Genomic DNA, 22,500 nt, shown 5'->3' on the forward strand with positions numbered 1-22,500 from the left:
CTCTCTCTCTCTCTCTCTCTATCTATCTATCTATCTATCTATTTATCTATCTATCTCTATCTCTATCTCTATCTCTCTCTTTTCTTATAATACATACCTTCTTTTTCTTTTCAGCTTTTTTTTTCGAAGAGTTTTCTACACCTGACAAAAGGTCGTTATGAAAATGAAATTTCGTTTATGGTGATGCGATTACGGTCGAATGCAATAGCCGTGGAGGGGAGGGCGGGCGGGAAGACAAATAGTGGCACGAAGATACACGAAGGGGATGGAACCGAACTATGTAATAAACGAGAAATTAAAAAAAAAAAACCGAACTTGAATGAACTCTTACGAATATCAACGGAGGTTCTAAAAATGTTCGAATGTTGAACGATTCTCTCTCTCTCTCTCTCTCTCTTATTCTCTCTATCTGTCTATCTCTCTCAAATTCTTCATCGCAAAAGCAATGTTCTTTTGTTCGAACGAGAAATTATTCATCTTCCTTCTTTACGTTGTTTTCTACGAGTAAAAGAGACGTTTAAAAAATTCATATGATATTCCTCTTCCCCTCCTCCTTCGCCCACCGTGTAATCGTCGTTGGTTCCCCGTAAAAAAAAAAAAAGAAAAAGAAAAAAAAAAGAATGAAAGAAAAGAAAAGAAATAAGGAAGAGAAGGGAAGAGAAAAAAAAGGAAAAGTGAAAAGAAACGAGAGAGAAAAGAAGAAAGATCTTTTAAAGAAAACTCACTTAAAGACGTAGACTCGAGGGGGGTCTCTCTCCTCTACTCCTCCATCTTCTTCTTCTTCTTCTTCTTCATCTTCTTCTTCTTCTTCTTCTTCATCTCCTCTTCCTCCTCCTTCTCCTCCTCCAACACCACCACCTTCTTTTCGCAGCGTGATGTCCCTCGGACTTCATCTCTATCTCGTATGAAAGGTGAACTATAGGGAAAATTTAGGGTACGAGATTCAAACCTATTGTCTCGATTATGCTCCGAGGTCAAATTTCTTTTCACACCGGTGGACCTTTACCCCCTCCCCCTAACTCCCCGTAACCTACCCTACTCTACTCTACTTCACTCTACTCTATTTTACCCTCCCTTCCACTCACGTCCCCGATCCCACATCAACTTCTTTCCTTTCGAATTCAAACGTTCCGAAAAAAAAAGAAGAAAGAAAAGAAAAAAAATATATATATATATGTATATGCAAAGACCGCACGTAATAACGAACCGGAAAAACGACGTTTAGATGGGCAAGCAATATGTTGTAAATCATTTTCTAAAAGACCGACAAAATGTTTTAAAGAATTCCCACCAGAGTAGCGCCACGGGTGGTATATGCTATATATATATATATTATTTAATATATTATATAACATTAATTAATAATAATATGTTTATATTAAAATTTAGAATAATAATAATATTATTATATTAAATAATTAAATATTATTTGACATAATATATTATATAATATATATATATATATTAAGTTGGAAACTATGAAACGGACGTTTTTGTTTAATTTTTTATTTTCATGCAACGCCCGTTTCATAGTTTCCAATTTAATATATATATATATATATATTGCACTTATCTTTTGGTTGGTTTCCAAATAAATAAAATTATTGAATACTTTTATAGAGATTTTTGAGGATCGAACGAAAAAAAAAAAAATAATAAATAGATAAATAAGTAAATAAATAAAAATGCGACGAGAATTTTTCTTTTTTTTTTTTTGTCATGACACGACCAAGAATATCTAGAATTTTTTTTTTTTTTTTTATTTATTTTTTTATAAACGGAAAGATAGATATTTCTTAAAACATGTACAGGTACATATAACCTCTCCATTAAAAATAAGACAAGTTTCTCGAAATTATCTATCATTCGTGTAATAATCGTATCTGTCTATTTTGTTAGTTCTATTAATTACATATTCTTACGTTGCACTTCTGTAATTTGTCGTATCAATGATAGAGAATTATTACCAATCTAGGTAGGATAAAGTTTATCAAAGATGGCGCTCATTTTCGATTTGATTTGTCATAATGCATTCAATTTTCATTGAATCGACGTACTTCTTTCATTGTATCGTGTAGGACGCGTTATAAAAATGTAAACTCTTATTTACGTCGAACGATTTCATTATTGTGATATTATAATAATCAGTCTCTTTCTTTTTTCTTTTTTTTTTTTTTTTTTTTTCTTTTATCGTTTTACTTTATAATTCATTTCTCTTTGGTTTACTTTTTTTATTTTTTCTTAATGTTAAACAATGTGGAAATCCGATTGGTCGTTGTGTATCAATGAGTCTAAAAGTGACAACGATAATAATTGGCCTACATTTAATTTGGACAGTAACAATAAATTGAAATTCACACAAATCGATAATAAACTTAAGAAAGATTCTAATAGATCCAAATTTTTCAATAATAACGTTCGATCGTTTGGCGATCATGTCGATAATTATGATTGGGTGAAATGTAAATCTAAAAGCATACCAGGTAGAACATATTATTTTAATTTAAGAAGTGGTTGTAGTACCTGGTACAGACCAATATCACGTTACATCGATATCCCATATTATTCAAAAAAGGTAAGTCCAATTATTATTAGGATTATAATATATACACATATCGTTGAGTTGTAGAATTTCAAAAAAAAAACCAACAGAAAAAGAAAAGAAAAAGAATTGGAGAAAACCAATCCGTTTTTTTTTTCCTTTTTTATTTTTCTTTTTCTTTTTACTCTTTTTTGTTCTTTTTTTTTTTCTTTTTTACTTTTATGCAATCGTCGACCAATGTTACGTCGTACGGACTACAATATAAAAACGGTTTAATAATATCTATAATTACATAATATTATGTTAGATAGTATAGCGTAATATCTTGTCTCTAATGTTACATTATCTTGGGATGCATGTAAAATAGTCTAGTATCATATAACCGCATTTATGCTATTGATGGTACGATACTTCAATAAAATAACAAGGTTGCTTACTTTGAAAGAACTTTTTATATTCTCCTCCTCATACAAGAGTAACTTAATACGAGAAACCGTTTTAAATGTAGTACATTTTAAAAATTATTTTATATGTCGAAAGGATATCTTTCTTTTTTTTTTTTTTTTTTTTATTTCTCCTTTTTTCTCTTTCTTTCCACGAAATATCTCCAACATAACCTCGCAACATGTAAATCTTAAAAAGAAAAAAAGAGGGGAAAAAAAGAATTAACACAACAAATTAAATATTTTCACTAATATTTCTTTTGCAATATTATAAATATAAATAAATAGCAAAATTGTTACATGCATATATGTATGTATATATATATATTTTTTCCTTTTTCTTTTTTCTTTTTTTTCATGTATAAAATATTTAAAACAATCTCGCGATAAACAAAAGAAAAAAATGAAATTTCTTAAAAGAAAATAGACGTATTTGAAGTGAAAACACAACGAATAAAATATTTTCCACAAACTTTTCTTTGTTGCAAATATTCATTCTTTTTTTCTTCTTTTTTTTGTTTCTTTTTTTGTTTTTTTGTTTTCTTCCTCTCATTGAAGGCAAGATAAACGTATATAAATTAAAAGTGTTAGTTGTCGTTAATACAATTACATAATTCAGAAGTAAGATCGAACTAACCGATTAAGAAGTTAAACCTGTTTTTAATGAAATGATAAAAATAGATATTTATTGACAGCAGGTGAGTTTAAAAAAAATACAATGTTATCTCTCGAGTCCATCGTTACTGGTATCGGATAGTTACGACGAGGTGTCATCGTTGTCGATTAAATTGAAGAAAGAAAATCATCATAAAAAATGGATACTCGAGGAACCATGCAGTACACCTAAGAGCAACAAGAATTCAAATTTCGCAAGATTTTCATCAAGAGAATGTATCAACGATAACGAAAGAAAAACACTTTCGAATAATTCTCAATCAAACGATACCTATTATTACAATGACGACAATCGTATGCCCATTGAAATGAATTACAATGACTCTGATTTAAATAATGACTCCATTATCATCAACAACGATTCTACTTTCATCGACGTGACAAATTATTTACAATGTGAATTATCATCGGAAGATAACGATATCGAAGTTACGCCCGTTGAATTAAATTCGACGAAAATGAAATTGAAAATTAAAAATGACGACATTGATATTAATGCCGATCGAACTAAGGAATTGTCTGAGAATGATGTTATTGAAAAAAATGAATACATCGACGTACGAGAAACGCGGCGTCGTTTGGCGTCGCATTTAAGAAATAATATTAATCATCGAAAGGATATTTCGTCGTCTAAAAGGATAAAATTGAAACGTGATCAAAGAAAAATGACGAGAAAAATTATTCTTCATACCAACGATTCGACGGATAATAATAAAATGTTAATGAGAAAACCGGAAAGAATTATTTGCAATATGTACGGTGTGACCACGGTGAATTACGACGAAGTTAGTGAACTTCCGCCAAATGTGAAAAGATCTAATCTGAGTGACTCAACTAGCATAGTATCCTCCTCCACCTCCTCCTCATTCTCAACTACGGAAGAAAATCGGTCTCGGTCGTCGATCCTCAAGTGTTTCCTCGGCCATGACGATTTATACGACAACATTCTACCGCCAAAACTGAGCGATTCAAATTCTAGCACGTCTTCGTCCTCATGGACGTGCGATACATGCAGTTCTTGCAGTTGTACTCAATCCGATTCTACCAAAGTATAAATTGATTCTTTTATATATTTTTACACTATATGTACTTAATTTATATAGATACCCGTTTATTACGAACGAGGATTTTTCGATCATTTTCGTTTGGTTTTAAACAAACAGCTACAACAAAAATATGTTATTTCTTATATTTTTCTTTTGTTTTTATCTTTTTTTTTTTGTTTGTATTTTTTTTTTTACTCGCATGACAAGTCAACAAGTTCTCTTAGGTAATATTAAAAATTATCAAATATATTGAAAAGATTAATTTTTGATTTACCTATTTCTTTTTTTTTTTTCTTTCTTTTATTTAGATAGTAAAACTACAAGTATAAAAAATCGCGAAGAAAAGAGTACTGAATTTTTTAATATTATATGGAAGTTTTGTAACTATATTATACTATTACTTTTTATATACATATATATATATATTATATTATATTATTAATTTTGCTTCAAAATTTTCGATTTATTATCCTTCGACGAAATGATTATTTTTTTTGTTTCCTTTCATTTGTCCGTTTATTTGTTTGTTTGTTTATTTGTTTGTTTCGCATTAATCGTATATAAATAGCAGCTGCGGCATAAACGAGTTTCTTCCTATCTTCGATTTGTTAGATCGAAACACGCTCACGGGAATAATCCTGCACAAGCTCTGTTACAATCGGGATCAGTAAGGTAGGAGTGCGTTGAGGCGTGGTACACGCCGTCTGCTGCACCTTATTTTCTTTGCCAATGTGAAATATGTATACGAGATTCTATTGGTTTCACCTACGATATATTAAGAGATAGAAAAGAAACATTTTTATCACGTACCGACATTGAGAAAAGAAATTCTTTTGGTCTCGTATTGACCATGCTCATGCATGATCTCATATATATATATATATATATATATATATACAGATGCATACACAAACACACATAAATAAAATCTAACCTAAATCCCGTATTGACATACATATCTTTGTTCCAATGATGTTTACTTTTTATATAACTTTTACGAAGAGTTTATAATAAATTAATGTTATAATTTATAATAAATAATTTATATATATATTATATATTATATTCAATTATATATATATAATTGAACCTAACCTTATAATTGTGTCGTTTCACGTATCTTTCTTTATTTTTAAAAGACTTTTCTTTCTTCATCTATTTATTTCTTTCTTTTGCAAGAGAAATAAGCCAGATTATTATTCGTTCCTAACCTCGAAACAGCGTTCTATCGTTGCCAACATATGTATCTATGTACGTACATACACATATATATATATATATATATATATACATACATACATACATACATATTTTGCGAATGTTCTCCCGAGCATTATAGTTTTCTGTTTTTCGAATTCCTCACGCCACTAGCATAACATCGACAAAAATCACGGCCGGTTTTCAGCCTAGCATATGGCAGACGTTACCTCTCTACTCTAAGCGTTTATCTTCTGTAGCTGGTACGTCGTATGGCAGCTATTATCCGCATCGTCGCCGACAAATCAGAGAAATGAAAACATAATCGGTAAAGAGCAGCACGGCGGGGAACTAAGGAAGAAGAAGAAAAAAATTTTTCCTAGACCAATGTAGGAAACGAAATGAAATATAAAAAAAAAAAAAATAAGAGAATAAAATAGAATTTCAAGTAAATTGGAATGAATTTTCTTTCTAATTTAAAAAAGAATTTTTTTTTCTTTTTCTTTTTCTTTTTTATTTTTTTTTTTTATTTTTTTTATTTTTTTTTTTTTTTTTTTTTTATGAAAAATTTTCTAGTCCCTTCGACGTTAAACATGACACGTCCTAAGTCCTTATATTGAAGACGCAATTTCAACGTGGAACGGGTTAAAGGCTCTCACATAGCTCGCGTAGATAAAGATCGCAAGGTTGGCCGTGAACTTTGGACCGTGAGAGAAGTTTTCTTCGCTTAACGAGCTACACCGAAGTTCCCGCGATTCCCAACGATTCTAAACCCACCCTGCCTGTTAGACCTTCCCTCTTTTCTCTTTTTTCCTCCTCTTTCTTCTTCTTCTTCTTCTACTTCTCTTCTTCCTCCTCCTCCTCCTCCTCCTCCTCCTCCTCCTCCTCCTCCTCCTCTCTTTCTTCTTTTCTTCCTCCTCCTATTCTATGGGATTTCCAGGATTTATGCTGAAATTAACTGGCACGATGTTACTTATGAAGCGTATACGTGTCGAGAAATTTATTTATGTATGCGTCTGTGTTACTACATGCGCCATCCTTTGTCATGAATATTACTCGCATTAGAATTGTTTATCCTTGAGTAATTAATATTTATTGACGAACTATTTAATCAATGTACTTACTCTCGTTAATTCCTTTGATAATATTACAATTATTACTTATTACATATGTTCTCTCTACGTTCCTTCGACCATTCGGATTTAACGTGATTTGATTTGTTTATAATCGATCGTCCATTTTATTACTTATCATAACCTAATTCCTTCTATCTCTTATATGGATTATGATTGATTGAAATTACTCGACGAATTAATTAATCGAATAAAATGATTGATAATACTTGACAAGTAATCAACAAGTGTTCGACTGACTTTCGTAGACTGTCTGATGTGATAAAAGTGAGGAATATTATATACATAATATCGTCTTGCGTGTATGGTAACATCGTGAAACCGTTGACTAATGCGGAATAATGTGTGTATATACGTGTAAAATAATATTTTTCTAATGAATTTCATATCTCTATCTCTCTTTATTATTATATTTTATATATATAATGAAATTACTTTGATTTTATAAAATTGAGGAAAACATATTTTAGACACTTCTATTTGAAATAAAAGTTAAAAATCAATGTATATTAGGAAACGTGTAAAATGACGTCTTACGCGTACCGACTTCGTTCTCTGTCTGAGACATATCTAAAGACATAAACAAATTATGAGTAGTGCTTACAATAACATTTGTAATTATCCAGGAAGGAGATTGGTTACCCGATTTACCTATAGATGGCTCGTCGATCGCCATTTCCGCACGCTCATTGGTGTTTGTATTTATCCCTCGCAATATGGCAGTAATTAAATGTATGTTATAAATTTGTATATAAAATGAATTTATATTAAATAAAAATATATCAAATATAAATAGAGTGGTATAAATATAGTGATAAAATAATTTTTAAGAAGATTTTAATAAAACAGTTTTTAAGGAAATAAAATTGTGTAAGTTGAATACGTGATTTTAAACTTAACCTCAAAGTGAAAATAAAAGATGGGTCACCGTAAAAAGGTAATTTAATTTAGTATATAGATATTAATTATGCTTTATTATTATGCATAATTAATACTTAATCTTTTTAGGGACGTTGTGTTAAACGAAATAAACAATTAAATACAGAAGAAAAGGAAGAATTAGTGAAAGCTCCTCACTCATTTGTAATTCATCGTGGTCTACCAGGAGAACATATAATAGAATTAACTAAGGATTTTCGTAGAATTATGGAACCATTTACTGCTAGTTCATTAAAAGCTAGAAAACGTAATAGTATTAAAGATTTTGTATCGGTTGCTGGTATATTACACGTTAGTCATTTATGTATTTTTACTAGAACAGAACTTGGGATGTATCTTAAACTCTGCAGGTTTGTAATTATATTATTAGTTTTATTAGTGATATATAACTTTTAGCATTAATAAGAAACTGAACAATTAATATTTATACAATAGATTACCCAGAGGACCGACGCTCACTTTTAAAGTACATAATTTCTCATTATCCAAAGATGTAGTATCTACATTAAAAAAACAAATGGTATTTGAGGAAGCTTTTAAGAATTCTCCTTTAATTGTATTAAATAATTTTAGCGGAGAGGGTATGCAATTAAAATTAATAGCTTCAATGTTTCAAAACATGTTCCCAACTATAAATTTAACTAATGTAAGTTTTATTTACAAGAAATCTAAATGTATTTTGATTCATTGAACTTGATGCAATGATTATCATATTTGCAGGTTGATTTAAGTACAATTCGTCGTTGCGTATGCTTAAATTATAATACGACTACAAAAACAATTGATTTTAGACATTATGCTATTAAAGTTGTACCCGTTGGTTTATCAAAAAGTGTTACAAAATTAGTTAGAGCTAAAATACCGAATCTTTCGAAATGTCAAGACTTTTCAGAATTTTTGACAAAATCGACAGTATCCGAAAGCGAAGCAGAAGACGATCCTAATAGTCACGTTACGTTATCGCAAAAATTATCATCTCGAGGAAATCATGAAAATACTACTAGTGCTATTAGACTTTCTGAATTAGGACCAAGAATTACGTTACAATTAATGAAAGTAGAAGGTGGACTTCTTGATGGTGAGGTTTTATTTCACGAGTTTATTCATAAAACTGAAGAGGAAAAGCTTAAGATACAAAAGAAACGGGAGGAGAAGAAAAAGCTTAAAGAAAAAAGGAAAAAGATACAAGAGGAAAATAAAAAGAAGAAAGAATTGAATAGAGAAGAACATAAAGAAAAATCATTAAAAGGAATGCAAAAGAAGAAAAAAATTGTAGAAGAATCTATGGAAGAAAGTGTTGTAGAAGAAGATGATGATGCTCAATATTATCGAGAAGAAGTAGGAGAAGAACCTGAGAAGGGTAAATATATTTACTGAAATTTTTTTCATAGATTATTATAAAAATGATTCTAATCAGAATTTCCTTCTAATAAATTTTTTATTTTCAGAATTATTTGAAGGAAAAGCTGGTCAAAAGAGGCGACATAAGTTTATACCAAGGTATAAAACAAAAAAATTAAAAAGAAATATATCTGAAAATGGGACAAATGAATAACAAAAATTTTTTATAAAATCCATATAAAAAATAATATAAAGAGAACTGCAATTGTTATTTAAATGTAACTACACTGTTTATTTGATAAGCCTATTTCATAGACAATTCATTATTTCATTTTGCAATATTAAATTACATATATTTTTATAAAATCACAAACGCGTGAAATAACATGATGTTACGAAAGTGTACGATATAAATTTCTTGAAGTTACAATTGATTGCATTAAAACTTATGTCTCCTGTTTTATATTAATATTTCTTATAAATTGATTTATATAGCATAAACAATATAGTGACGGATGTGACAATATTGTCCGATCATAATAATACAATTTATAAAACACACTGACCATTAAAACAAATTGATCATTAGTTTTGAAAAAAAGAAAACAAACACGATTTTACTTGAGTTTGCCAATTTAAATTTTCTATGGCATATTAGAAATATGTTATCCGAATATTTGTACTTTTTTCTTTTTTTTCCTTTTTTTTATATAGAAACATGTCATTTTAAACGAACTAGATTATACTTTCATCTCTGGACTGAATGTCTATATTCTTAATTATAAAGAACAGACACAATCCATTCTTTGCAACCTACATTTTCACTTTTAATACTTTCCTAGTGTAAAATACCCTAATTTTCATCTAATATATAATCAGAAGCAATCTTCTACAATGCTTTTGTTTGATAACTGTTTAGTCTCTAATCAAGACTAAACATAGCATTATTCTTACTGTTATGATATATTTTATAGGCACTGCCCTCTTTTACATATAAATCCCTACATGTTTTTGATTTTTTTTTGTTTTTTTTTTGTTTTTTTTTTTTTTTTTTTTTTTATAAGTTTTCAATGTTTTTAAACATTTCAAAATAAAAATCAATTATTAATTAGTTATTTCCTAAATCGTAAATATATTAGGAATATAACTATTGTCTATATGGACGGTTTAAGTAAACGTTACGATGGTTTTTCCATGTCCCATCTATCACATTATAAAAACTTTTTGATCTAATAATACGTGTATATAAGTATATAAATTAAAAAAAAATGTAATAATATAAATAATGCTATAAAAATCTTAATTTTAGCGCACATTAATAGCATATTGTAAATTCTAATATATTCTGAACTTATGACAAACACACATATATATATATATATATACTCTTTAAAAACAGTTGTTTTGTGATGCAATATTTTCTTTCGCTAATAAAATAATTATTAGTTCATTTTTAATGGAAGCATAATATTTTATTATAAAAAGTTAATTTATTAAGTTTATCTAAATAAAAATTTTGTCATCTAAAAGTCATTGTATTCAAAAAATCATAGAATGCTGAAAAGAACGACATTCATTGTTAGGATATAAATCGCTTAAAAAAAATATAAGCTATATCATGAATAAATATTACATTTTAAAGAGAAATCTAAGTCTAATTATGACTATTTGTGAATAGAATATTAAACAACAGTTCAATATATATATATATATATATATATATATATATGTATGAAAGATCATTATACTATTTCACCTGAATATATTCTCTTGAACAATGGCAGTTCTTAAAATTTTTCTTCAGTCAAAAATTATGTCTTTTCTAATCGTGATGGAGTGGAAGATCTATCATACGTTGACGGTGGAGCCAATGCTAATGAAGGTGGTAAACTAATTGTACTCGTGAGTGTACTATCTAGTTTCCGTGCTTCGTGTTCTAATAATACTGCATCGAGAGATGGATCTTGTGATACAGTTCTTAATGAATCACCCAATGCTTGTCTTAATTGTTGCATTTCCCTACCAGCTCGTGAACTTCGAAGAACGTATAATTGACGTCTTTTAATTTCTTGATTGAGTTGCTCTCGCAATAATTGAATCTAAAGAGTGACAATTTCATTAATTTTCATTAATATTCATTAATATATATATATATATATATATATATATATATATATTATTCATTAATATATATATATATATATATAGAAAGAGAGAGAGAAAGAGGAATAAAAATCACCTGATTTTCAAGGCGTATAACTTGTTGACGATGACTTTGTTCCCTTGCCTCTAATAATTTTTCAGCTTGTAATTGTGCCGCTCTCAATCGTTCTATCTCTCCTGTTCTATCTCTACTGGATTCTAATATAGAATGTGATGAATGTGTATAAATGGATTTAGCTCTTATCAATTCGGTTTCCTTCTCTGCCAATTGTGTTTCTAATCTTCGAATTTTCAATCTTAATTCTCTATTTTCTTGTTCTAAATTGTCAAAACTGTAAGAGCTACCTAATAATTCGATATGTGCCTTCTCGGGACGTTCATAACTTTTACTACGAGTACCAACGGATTTCAAAGTTGATACTTGATTTTCCAAAGTACGTTTCTCAGTTTCTAATAACTTCACCTATGTTATTAATTAAATTTCAAGACACATATAAAAAAAAAAAAAAAGAAAAACAATATAATATATATTTTAAGAATAATTTTTTAATAATACCTTGTCATTGAGCGCATCTAATTTTCCTCGCATTTCACTTTTTTCTCTTTGAATGATTTGCAATTGTCTCATCAAATCTTCGTCTTTATCCGAACTACTTTCTTGCGGCCATTTAGTTAATCTCAATTGTGCTTCTAAACCTGACCGTTGAACTTCATTATTAGCTAATTCAGTTTGCAGTCTTGCAACTTGATCTTGAAGATTTTGATTCATGTGTCTTAAATCACTCAAAGATTGTTGAACAGAATCCAAACGTTCGGCCAAGACTCTGCGTTCATTTTCAGTATTTGAAAGCTGTTTCTGTAACTACAATTAAATGTGTCAATACCATGTGTAATATTATAGGAAAACCGATGTAATCATTATTGAGATAATTTGACAATTACATACCTGTTTCAATTTTTCATTATTATTTTGTGAACACGTAGTAGTTTCCATGAGATTACGTTGTAAAATATTAATTTCATTTTTCAATTCACTTTCTGTATTGAATGATTTTTCCAATGCAAGATTCAATTGTTCTATCGTAGATTTTAACGATGCACAACGTTCTTCTAAACCAGCACTAGTACGATTTTGAGTTTCGCATCGATCTTGTAATTTCTAATCAAAGTAAAACAATTAATTAATTATCAATAATTATCTGTTAACCAATAGAAATGTTGAATTTCGCGCTCGTTCATCTAGAGCCATCTATCGAGCAATTGTTATAACTCTTTTATTATTAAAAAATAATATCGGAGGAAGATTAGCACCCCCGATGATAGGCAACACTTTTACATACGTGTATAATAAGATACCTGTATATTTGCTTCTCTCTCTTGCAGCATCATTTGTAATCTTTGAAGATCTCCATCCAATGACATTCTTTGTAACTCTAACTTCGTTGCACGAGCTTCACTTTTGTTAAGTTCCTCTTGTAAATTACGTCTTTCATTTTCCATTCTGTTCAATGCCTGTTTCATCTTATCTAATTTTTCCTAAGAAACAAAAAAAAAAACAAAGATAAAACCGTAAAAAAAAAAAAAAAAAAAAAAAAAAAAAAAAAAATCTTTCCTAATACATAAATTAATTAATTTAATTTAATTTTTTTTTTTTTTAGTGATAATCGATCTTACTTCATATAAATTCTTTTCTTCTGTGTCAGAATTAATAATCATTTCAAGATTTATCACTTTTTCACGGAGTTGATCGCACTCGTCTGTTTTCTGTTGTAAAATGTCCATCTAAAAACAATAATAAAAAATAATATTCACATAAAATTCGATTATTAACAATTCATTAATATATTTTATAATTCTTATACTTGGCTTTGATGGCTTGTTTCTTTCTGGGAGATTTTAGCTTCCAAAGAATTTTTCTCCTCTTGTATAATCCTAATATTAGCTAATAAATTATTCAATTTTTCATCGACTTTAGTTTGATTTTCTTGATACTCGCCAAGTTGCGTTTTTAAACTACACAATTCGGTTTTATAATCATCCTTTAACGTAAAAATAAAATATAATTTTTAAGAATAACTTCATTTACACGTTAAGAATAATTTTTTTTACGTACTCTTTCACGTTCAATTTGTGCGACTTGTTGCATCAGTAATCTCATGCCTCTTCTTACAGCTTCTGGATCAATATCGATCACAATATCTTTGCTAGTATCACCGTGTTCGTGTCCTATAGTAAAACACATAAAAAAAAAAGGTGTAATAAAGAAATATTAATCCAATCCAATCCAATTCAATTCAATTTAATCAATTTCATACCTCTCGCAGGACTCCATCTTCTCGAAGGGCTCATTAATTTAAACGGCATATTTACGGAACCGTCCATTTGAATGCCAGCTATACGACGTAATGTTAAACCAATGCTACTCAATTTCTGTTCCACTTCTTTTTTAGCAACTTCTAATTGAGATAATTGAGCATCCAAAGCTCTTACCCTTCCTTCGGATCCTCCAAGACGTGCCTAAATATAAAATGCGTTACGAGTTGTACTGTGGATGATCCAAAAAAAAAAAAAAAAAGAAAAAAAAAAAAGAAGAAAAAAAAAAGAAATTGCACCTTTCTCATTCAAGGAGAAAAAAAGAAAAAGAATACCTTAAGTTCTTGAATCTGTTGAGAAGCATCGGCTAAGCATACTTCTAAATTATGCTTTTGATCTTCTAGTTTTCTTTCACGGCAACGACTATCCTCCAATCGTACCAATAATTCTTGCTCACGGGATCTCCATCTTTCATCCTCTTCGTCTCCACGAGATCGTAACTTACCTAATTCCTGTCTGGTCACTTCTAAACTATTATCTAAATCCAATACCTATAAAAATTCTCAAGACGTTATTGTTCTTGGAGAAAAAAAAAAAAAAAAAAAAAAAAAATAGTCGAATATAATAACAAACCTGTTTTTTAATTTGATGCAATTGAAGTTGCAAACGTTCTCGTTCTTCCGTTTCATTGGCTAATCTAGCCTGTAATTCTTTCTCGTTATTCTGTGCCTGTGCATTATTTTCATTAGATTTTTGTAACTCGTCTTGCGTAAGACGAAATTGTTGTTGTACTTGTAACATATCACGTTCCATATCTCGAAGCTGAGCCTGAAAACGAGATCTTTCTGCCTCCATCGCCGTTTTTGCATCCTCTAATGCTATGTTCGATGAAAAAAAAAAAAAAGGAAAGCAAGATCGATAAAAATTATGACAAAAAAATAATTCTAATATTAAATTTCTAAAAATTATTTTCTTTTTCTTTTTTTTTACGGTTATACGAAAAGTTCTTCTATTTTTCAATAATCAAATATAATACCTGCAATCTTTTGATACGTTTCCTCTAATGCTCTTCCTTGTTCACGTTTCTCACCTTCTATACGTTTAATGTGTTCTCTTAACTCTTTGTTACTTGTATTATATTTTTCCTTTTCAAATGTTGAATCCGTTAATTGTCGTCGAACGTCAACCAATTCTTTCCGTAATGTATCATTAATATTTTCGGCTTTAACAATAAATTGTCAATTTAATAATAATATATTTACATATTAATCCATAATATTATATATATATATATAACAAAAAAAAAAAAAACAGAAAATAGAAATGTACCGTCTTTTAATTTTCTAACAGTCTCATGCAATTGATTATGAAGTCCGTCTAATTTATCTTCTGCCACATGCAATTGTATTCTAAGTTCTTCCGATTCCTTTTGAACGGATTCACGTTCTTTCAAAAGTTCTTCGATTTTTAATTCGAGCTTCAATTTATCTTCATCACCCTTCAATTTGGTCTCGTCTAATTTTGTTTTAAATCGATTTAAATTATCACGTAATTGATTTAAATTATTACGATCCTGTTCGCTACGAATTGCTGTATCTCTTTTTAAACGTTCCAAATTTCCTTTTTCTTCCTCCAAATCACGCAAGGCATTCTCTAATTTCTCCATCAGTGCTTGTTGATCATGATGAGCTACGAGGACAACGAAAAAATATGTTTCAGATGTTTTTTTTTTTTTTTTTATATAAACATAAAAAATAAAAATAAAAATAAAAATAAAAATATGTAATGTACCAATTAAAAGTGCTTGCTGTTTATCGTTTTCGGCCCTAAGTAAAACTTCTTCATGCTGTTGACATAAATTTTCAATGTGTTGTTGCAATTCCTCAACTCTTTGTTGCAACTGATTAATCTCATCATTTTTTTCCCCGCCAAGTTGTAACAAAGATTGTTGTAATCTCTTTTCTAACGTTATCTTCAATTGTTCCTATAATTAAAATTATAATTGATTAATAATACCATTCTGGGATGATAGATTGAGAAAGTAAAATGTATTTAAAATTATATATACATATATATATATACCTTCTCCTCGTTTAATTTTTTCACATTTTCTTCATTTTGTTTTTTTAAATTAAAAATGGCTTGTTGAAAATTTGCTTCTTGATCGCAGCATTGCTGTGCAAGAGCTTGTTTTATATCTTGCGATTGTTTTTGATTATTTTCCAAATCCTTAGTTAATCTTCCAATATGTCCTTTTAAACTTTCTTGTTTTATCAATAATTCCTTTTGTTCCTTTTCCAATTGAGACTTTTTTATATGGGTTGATTCTAAATTAGTTTGTGTATCATATAAAACTCCCTCTAACGTTTCCTTTTCAGAACGTATCGAAGCTAATTGTTCTTGTAATCTTTGAAGTTCTTTTTCATTTGTTTCTAAAAGTACCTAAAAATGTGATAACGTAAGTTGGAATTTTTTTTCTTTCTTTTTTTTTTTTTGTAGAGCTATTTCAAAAAATTATAATTATATCATATAATATAAATACTTGTTTTTCTTCGTTATCTTTTACAAGATCTTCCAAGCTTCTGTTAATCCTTGAATTCATTTCATTAGATTGTTCTAATCTCTGTCTTATTCTCATTAATTCTTCGTTCAATGTTTCTTTTTTTCGTGCAAGTACAGAAAGCTGATTGCTTAAATCGCTACGTTCGCGAGTTATTTGACTCAATTCCATTTCAATTTTTTCTTTTTCAATTTCTAAAAATTTAACTTTTTCATTAAGCGTAACCTTTTCCGATTCCAAATCTAAACGCGTTTGTTCCGCTTGCAGTAATTCTTTTCTTAAGGAACCTAAATCTCCTTGTTGATCTGCGCATTGATTAGCAAGCTTATTCTTCTCTTCTGTGATCTAAAATAAATAAAATTCCAAATGCACGTTTCTTTTTTTTTTTTCTTTTTTTTTTTATAATTTAAAAAGATTTATACCTTCTTTAATTCCTCTTGCAATCTTTGTTTATCTTGCTCATGATTCGAACAAACTGATTCTAATTTTAACAACACTTCTTTTATGTCAGATTTTTCTAATAATACATGTTCCAATTCTAATTCAATGTCTCCTAAAATTTTAATAATTATTAGATAACAAAGATATAAAATAATAAAAATTTATTTACACACATATATATATATATATATTGTGAAAACTTTACCTTTACTTTTTTCTATTTGTGAGATTAATGCATCTGTCTCTAATTTTTGTTGTTCCAACATATCTTTTGTTAAGTACGTTTTATTCAATTCTTCTTGTAACGTTAAAAGTTCTTCTCTCATTTTGCTGCATCTGTTCTCTTCTGAACGAAGACTCAATTCGCTAAAATGAATTATGCAACAGTAATTATTAGTAAAAAAGAAAAGAAGAAGAAAAAGAAACATAAAAAAAATATTGGTATATAAGAAGAATTGAAAAGGAACTATAGTTTACCGTAATTCTGCATCTTTTGATAATCTTTCCAATTCACCTTGAAGATACAATTTATCATCTTCCAAACTATCACACAATTTTTGTAATTTATTATTAGCCTTTTGTATTTTTTCATAATCTGCATTTAATGTTTCAACCTTTAAAAGGATATTTAGATATATTCAAAATAGAAACAAATAATAAATATATTTAAGATTTGCAAAAAAAAAAAAGTGAATTATACCATGGCATTGATTTCCATTCTATTTTTTTCTAATACATTTTTTTCCATTTTTATGGTATCTAAATTTTTATGTAAAACTTCTTTCTCTTCTACGAGTTGTGTACATTGAGAACGTGTTGCATCTAATTCACCAACAAGTTCTGTAATTTTTATTTGTAAATTTCGTACATTTTCTTCAGCATTTTCACTTTGCTTACGAAATGATGTTAATTGTTCTTTATGAGTTTGTAACTTCACCTGTAATGAAAGTGTTATTTTAAGTAAGTTTTTGTAGATTTTTTTTTTTTGTCAAAGAAGTAAAATTTTGTAAATATTCATGTACTTGTAGATCGTGTATTGTTAATTGATATTTATGTAAAGCAGCTTGAACGGCACTAATAGTACTCTCGGCAAAAGCTGGAATAGTATTAGTTCTTGCTCCACGTCTTGGTGATCTTTGAGGAATTGGTCCAGTAGGTGACAAATGAACATGTGGAGGTGGTTGTGTACTCTCACTGTCACGAGTTTCAGCATCTTGAATAACAGTATGAGCTATATCTCTTAATGCATTTTGTAAAATTTCTATATCTTCTTGCATACGCGTTATATTGTTTGTTTGTGCTTCTGCTTCTCCGCATCTTTCTTCCTATGTGAAAAGAAACAAAATTATATCTAAAATATTAATTTTAATTTGTATTATTATTTTACAAATTTATATACCAATGCATGTATTTCACGTATCAATTGATTAATTCTATCATCCTTCATCCTGATTTCATTTTGTGCAATGTCATACTGTTGCTTAAGCAATCCCATTTCTGACTTTATATCAATTACCATCTGTGATTCTTGAATTTGCTGAGATACCTAGAAAATAAAAATATTTTCAACGTTATTTATAATATTATTATATTAAATTATTATTATAATAATAATTATTATTATTAAACGCTTACAGACGGTTGAATTATACTTGTTTGCATCTTCATAAAAATACTTGTATTATTACAGGTAGAAACAATATCATTAGTAGTAGATGTAATTTGATTACTTAATTTTGATAAATCTCTATCTGTAGAAGATTTAATATCTGCAAATAATCTTTTTACAGATACAACATCTCGCCAAAGATTTAATAATCTATTATGTTCAGAGGTATAGTAATCATTAAAAGCTTGTTCCTCCTCTTTCCATTCTTCTTCTTTTATGGTCAATTCTTCACGTAAAATATCCCAGTCATTACTTAGTTTTTGAAGATCATTTGTTAAAGCTTCATTTGTTTGATTAGTCTCTTCTAATTGATCCTTTAAGGATGTATTTAATTCTAATAATTTTTCACATCTATGCATTATGAAAAAAATATAAAAATTCTTTTTAATATTATACACTATGTTATTCGTGTAAAAATATTGTATTATTATTATTTATGTAATAATTACTTTTTACGTTCTTCTGCAAGTTTTTTTAATGCAGTATCTAAATCATGAATTTGCTCCTCACGCATCTCTCTAAGTGTTTGATGTGCAACATCTAATGCAGATGTACCTTGTGATTGAGTAGATAATTTACTATTGTCTATTGCAGCAGTTTCAGCCATCACACTTTCTAATTCTGAGCATCTTTGTTTATATTGTAAAACCTACAAATTTTTCTCTATAGATTTTTCTTTTACATAATTGATTTTACAAGCATTATTGATTTACTTATTATTATTTATCAAAAAAAAATAAAATTAATTTATTATTACATATTAAAAAAGAAAGCTGTTTCATAGATACAAAAATGTATAAAAAGGAATACAAATTTACTTTAGCTTGCAAACGAGAAACAAGAGCAGCTTGATGTTGTTGAGCTTGTCGGTAAGTATCTAAACGTCTTTTATAACTTGCTGCTTCTTCTTCTAATCGATGTCGTAATTCATAATTTTGTCTGACTAAAGCTTCTGGTGAAAGTGTTTCTTCATCATCCCCAGGACAACTGACTGTACTATATGTAGGTTCCATTTTACTAATTTTTCTTTCAGACTATAATAAAATAAATAAAAATAATAAAAAGAAAATATAATAACGTCAAATATTTATAAGAAAAAAAAAAAAAAAAACCAAACATAAATCTCTGAATATTACATTATAAAAATATATTTTAATATTTAATATAGGTTATGTTTCACTGTAAAAATATCACATTACTCTTGTCAACACATCTTAATTATATTTTATACAAATTTAATATAAATAGTTTTTATTTATAAATAATATATGATAATATAAAGAACAGGAAGATCAAATAGTACCCATCCTATTTCTTGCATAGATTATGTTTATGTTTATGTGTTGTCATGGTAAATATTGATATAAATCAGTAATTAATTATTTCGAATTATTACGTGACAAATGTATAAATAAACACAAAATATATTATATTATTTAATTTAATTTATCAAATAAGGTTAAACATATTTATTGTTATCTTTTAAGTTAATAATATTTCATAATTGGAATATTATTCTACATGTCTTAGCCTATTGGCTAATTTAAACTTGTCGCATTTCGAATTGTCCAATAGAAAATTAGTTAAAGCAGACACGAAATTCAAATGAATATTACAATGTTCTCTCTTTTGTTATATAAAATAATATTTATATTTTTATAAAATAATTTTTATCATTATTACACGTAGCATTTTTAGTTACAGTTTCAAAGTAAAATTTTATAAAACTTTGAAAATAATTAGAATTTCAGTCGTTATATGATTTACCTCCTTTATTTTACTTGTTCCTTTGAGTAATGGCGGTCTCCTTCTTTCCATCGGTCCTTTCGATGTTAACTGACCAGTACTTTTGGGTAATGTCTAAATCATATGAATAAAAATATTATAACTTAGTTTATTAATTGAAATAATTTTTATATTTAATTGAAAATATCAACAGTCGATAATTCAATTCTCATGTTGCACTCCTGATGATAGATTATACTTCGTACATACGTGTATTACAAATTCTTTTTTCAAACATATTATTTTAACATATACATGGAGGTAAATATGTAATACACGTGTAACTATATGGAGGAAAAAAAAAGAAAAATATATTTTTCAACAACTCACCGTATAATCCTTGAAACGTAACACATGGTAAGAAATCGGCGAAAGAACTGAAAGCTAAACAACACATGGACGAAAACCCTTAACCCTGCTATACCCCAAAAGGTGATTTTAAAAAAAAACGCATTAATATGACCCTCCTGAAGAGTTCTTCGCCTTCAAATAATACAAGTAGAAGAAGCATGAACCACTACCAGGCACTGAATGGCACCAATCGATATATGCTTAAGCAGCTCCCTGGAGTATATCACCCACGAATATACTGTCCTAACTTTTGTACAGTTAATATCACTTTTTGCTGCTATGGTAGTAACTCTTTGACAACAGTGTCACATTGTTTTGAAGTCATGAAATCACATTAATCGTCATAATCAGATAAAAATCTTCACTGGTGTGATCGATTTCTTGATCATATTGATATATTCGAAAAAGAAAAAAAAAAAAAAGAAAACATTACAATACCTTCTATTCTATTTAGAAAAATTCTATTCTATTTCTCATTCTAAAGTGGTCGTTGAGACTCTATAAATTATACGAAATCGTGCAATTCGTGATAGCAATTTCAGTATAACAAAAGAGAAAAGAGAAAAGTTAATCGATGATAAATAAGTATTCGTGAACTCGCACGAGTGAAATCGCATGTCTATGGAAAGTAGGGAAAACTCGGTGGTTGGATCGGTAAATTTAGTGAAAAAAAAAAAAAATAAAAAAAGGAAAAAAGAAAAGAAAAAAAAAGAAGAAAGAGACAACGATGTTAGTTACCGAATTTGCCACATAGAGAAACTTCGTGAACTTTTAACAGGAAAGAATGTTTCTAAAACTAATTAAAACTTCTACATGGTTCCATTGTAATTGCACGTTTTGACGATTCAATGGAGTATCCGAGTCGGTGATTAGGATGAACAAAATAAATCTTAAGAAGGATTTTTTGTCGATTTTTCAAATCTTTTTTTTATATTTCTCTTTTTTTTTTTTTTTTTTTTTTTTTTTTTTTTTTCTTTTTTTCGACAATAAAAATATGAAAATATGATATGAGGAAGAAGAAGAAGAAGAAGAAGATGAAGGTGGATCATCCTATAGGATTTTGTTTTACGTGCTCGTGATATGAGGTCTTCGTAAGGTCTCAGATCATAGCTCGGGAAGAACTCGTACGAACTCACGACATGCCCCGGCTATTAATTTCCGTGATTGCATGCGATTCTACGGTACACCATGGGAATTTTACACCTGGGCTAATAGCCCTAGCGGAGATAAAGTACGTACGTTCTAGCTCGTAATGCTAGCTCTGAAAATCATGGTCCTTTGGGATACTTAGCTATGGATGAATTATCGATAAATAGATGGAAGTTAAAACGGAGTAACCCAAAAGAGAGTATAAATTCTCCTCTCACGTTCGTAAAAAAAGTATATATTTCCTCGAAAGAAGTATATAAGGACGACGAAGAAGTTGAAGAGAGGAAATTATGAAAAATCAAATTAATGAGGAAAAGAAACTGAGATAAGATTATTTGTTGCAGTCCTTGTTATACTTTGGAATATGGACAATATATCGACTTGTGTTGTTTTTCATTTCCTTCTTACGCGGTTTTTTTTCCTTTTCTTTCTTTTTTTTTATCTTCCTCTTTTTCCTTTCAGTCACGTAATGACAAATTGTCTAACGTCTAGACAAGCAACGAAAATAAAAAAAAAAAAATATATATATATATATATACATATGCGTGCGTGCGTGTGTGCGTGTGTGTATGTATATATATATATATATGATAATAATGATAATAATAAGAAGAAACTTAATCTGTGGAGTTTGAATTGTCACTCTGGCAACTGCGATTGAACTGGATTGAACCATTCCATACAATATCTATAGAAATTTTTATAGACTTTGTCTTCGCGTTAAATTGAGATTCCTTTTCTTTAACTTCTATC

At 28.6% G+C, this 22,500-nt stretch overlaps 3 protein-coding genes across 11 annotated transcripts in view; 2 read left to right on the forward strand and 1 right to left on the reverse strand.

The window, feature by feature from the left end:
* The first annotated feature begins 2,062 nt into the window (after positions 1-2,062).
* Positions 2,063-4,912, forward strand: LOC118450090 (uncharacterized). 2 transcript variants are annotated; one of them, XM_035885533.2, is made up of 2 exons: positions 2,063-2,575; positions 3,681-4,912. In XM_035885533.2, exons 1-2 carry the CDS (start codon positions 2,255-2,257, stop codon positions 4,713-4,715), a joined length of 1,356 nt encoding a protein of 451 aa, XP_035741426.2. In that variant the 5' UTR covers positions 2,063-2,254; the 3' UTR covers positions 4,716-4,912. The 2 variants fall into 2 exon arrangements, with proteins under 2 accessions (XP_035741426.2, XP_035741427.2); XM_035885534.2 differs by having other exon boundaries at positions 3,684-4,912.
* A 2,805-nt stretch (positions 4,913-7,717) lies between these two features.
* Positions 7,718-9,663, forward strand: ppan (Brix domain-containing protein peter pan). Of its 2 annotated transcripts, XM_085656434.1 has the most exons (6): positions 7,718-7,973; positions 8,045-8,222; positions 8,298-8,325; positions 8,411-8,621; positions 8,696-9,335; positions 9,424-9,663. In XM_085656434.1, exons 1-6 carry the CDS (start codon positions 7,956-7,958, stop codon positions 9,528-9,530), a joined length of 1,182 nt encoding a protein of 393 aa, XP_085512560.1. In that variant the 5' UTR covers positions 7,718-7,955; the 3' UTR covers positions 9,531-9,663. The 2 variants fall into 2 exon arrangements, with proteins under 2 accessions (XP_085512560.1, XP_035741431.1); XM_035885538.2 differs by having other exon boundaries at positions 7,719-7,973; positions 8,045-8,325.
* Positions 9,664-10,240: 577 nt separating this feature from the next.
* The window catches only part of Root (ciliary rootlet coiled-coil, rootletin), a 17,097-nt gene continuing 4,837 nt past the window's right edge, over positions 10,241-22,500 (reverse strand). The window contains exons 2-28 of one of the 7 annotated variants that reach the window (XM_035885509.2): positions 20,578-20,631; positions 20,230-20,322; positions 19,281-19,496; positions 18,912-19,111; positions 18,429-18,813; positions 18,193-18,339; positions 17,816-18,118; positions 17,494-17,730; positions 17,271-17,407; positions 16,999-17,159; positions 16,775-16,905; positions 16,335-16,697; positions 15,875-16,234; positions 15,584-15,776; positions 15,122-15,481; positions 14,829-15,014; positions 14,426-14,670; positions 14,128-14,343; positions 13,795-13,996; positions 13,593-13,705; positions 13,342-13,518; positions 13,154-13,261; positions 12,836-13,015; positions 12,426-12,638; positions 12,036-12,341; positions 11,556-11,936; positions 10,241-11,415 (exon numbers count right to left, since the gene is read on the reverse strand). In XM_035885509.2, coding sequence (XP_035741402.1) covers positions 11,128-11,415; positions 11,556-11,936; positions 12,036-12,341; positions 12,426-12,638; positions 12,836-13,015; positions 13,154-13,261; positions 13,342-13,518; positions 13,593-13,705; positions 13,795-13,996; positions 14,128-14,343; positions 14,426-14,670; positions 14,829-15,014; positions 15,122-15,481; positions 15,584-15,776; positions 15,875-16,234; positions 16,335-16,697; positions 16,775-16,905; positions 16,999-17,159; positions 17,271-17,407; positions 17,494-17,730; positions 17,816-18,118; positions 18,193-18,339; positions 18,429-18,813; positions 18,912-19,111; positions 19,281-19,496; positions 20,230-20,322; positions 20,578-20,631 — 5,955 coding nt within the window. In that variant the 3' untranslated portion in view covers positions 10,241-11,127. Of the gene's footprint in view, positions 11,416-11,555; positions 11,943-12,035; positions 12,342-12,425; positions 12,639-12,835; positions 13,016-13,153; positions 13,262-13,341; positions 13,519-13,592; positions 13,706-13,794; positions 13,997-14,127; positions 14,344-14,425; positions 14,671-14,828; positions 15,015-15,121; positions 15,482-15,583; positions 15,777-15,874; positions 16,235-16,334; positions 16,698-16,774; positions 16,906-16,998; positions 17,160-17,270; positions 17,408-17,493; positions 17,731-17,815; positions 18,119-18,192; positions 18,340-18,428; positions 18,843-18,911; positions 19,112-19,280; positions 19,497-19,598; positions 19,723-19,765; positions 19,860-20,229; positions 20,323-20,577; positions 20,632-22,500 lie in introns of those variants that run through there. The other 6 variants (XM_035885508.2, XM_035885511.2, XM_035885512.2 and 3 more) reach the window with 6 other exon arrangements.

The sequence above is a fragment of the Vespa mandarinia genome, chromosome 4 (assembly GCF_050613455.1).
Source record: "Vespa mandarinia isolate Hongniang chromosome 4, ASM5061345v1, whole genome shotgun sequence".
NCBI classification, from domain to species: Eukaryota; Metazoa; Arthropoda; class Insecta; order Hymenoptera; family Vespidae; genus Vespa; species Vespa mandarinia.